This window comes from Monoraphidium neglectum, assembly GCF_000611645.1.
Source record: "Monoraphidium neglectum strain SAG 48.87 unplaced genomic scaffold scaffold02068, whole genome shotgun sequence".
NCBI lineage: Eukaryota > Viridiplantae > Chlorophyta > Chlorophyceae > Sphaeropleales > Selenastraceae > Monoraphidium > Monoraphidium neglectum.
Window position 1 is genome coordinate 1 of NW_014011560.1, and position 977 is coordinate 977.

A 977-nucleotide genomic window follows, 5' to 3' on the forward strand; every position below is an offset into this window, starting at 1 on the left:
GCGCCGCGCCGGCCGCCGCCGCCGCCGCGGCCGCGGCCGCGGCGCCGAGGAAGCGCGGCACGCGCGCTGGCGCGGCCTCGGGCGGCGAGGGCAGGTGGGCGACCGCCATGCTCAGGACAGCCTCAGACAGCGGCAGCCACGCGCGCAGCACCGCGCGCAGCGCCTGCCGCGGGTCGGGCGCCTCCAGCGCCTTCGCCGGCACGCGCGCCGCGAGGCCGCGGCCCTTCACGATCGGCGCGAGCAGCGCCGCCGCCTCCGCGCCGCCGGCGGCGCCGCACGCGCCGTACGCCTTCCACAGCGGCTCAAGCGCGAATTGCTCAAACATCGTCTTTTGACCGCCGCCGCCGCTGCCGCCCTGGCGCTTCAGCTTCACCACTCGCTTCTCCTTGGGCAGAAACGCGTAGTCCCCCCACATCGCCTGCGCGAGCGCCGCCGGCTTCGCGCCCAGCTTCTCGGCGTATTGCGCCGCAAAGTCCGGCACCGTGAACGCCCAGCCGTCGGCGGCGGAGCCGAACGCGACGTTGCCCGCGCTCGGGCGGAACGCGTCCTCCTCCTCCTGCTCCTGCTCCCCAGGCCGCCCCGCCGTGGCGCCGCAGTCGCTGTCCCCGCCGCCGGCCTCCTCCTCCGCCTGTCGCTGCTGCTCGTAGGCGAGCACCGCGTCTGCCTCTGACAGGAAGGCCTCTGAATCGAAGGCCGACCATATCATGTTGGCGTGGTGCACTATGGCCGCCAGGCGCTGGGCAGCTTCTGAGGGCGAGAGGTGCAGCTCCAGGATCAGCCGGTCGATCTTGTTGATCATGAGGCAGGGTTTGACCTGCGATGAGGTTTTGGGTGGTAAGCCGGGGGTTTTGAGGGCGTGGGCGGGCGCGGCATAGGGTTGAGTTGTTCTCAAGTGGGGGGATGGGGCAACCGGACAGACACAGGGGGCGGGTGCGATCCTCAAAGGGCCCCAACCACCCCCCCCCTCGATGCCGCAC

At 72.7% G+C, this 977-nt stretch overlaps 1 protein-coding gene across 1 annotated transcript; it reads right to left on the reverse strand.

The window, feature by feature from the left end:
- Positions 1-61: 61 nt before the first annotated feature.
- On the reverse strand, positions 62-799 carry MNEG_9798 (hypothetical protein; the record flags this gene model as incomplete). Its single annotated transcript, XM_014041726.1, has 1 exon — positions 62-799. A coding segment is annotated over one exon (738 nt), but the record flags the coding sequence as incomplete, so codon positions are not given.
- Between the last annotated feature and the right edge of the window lie 178 nt (positions 800-977).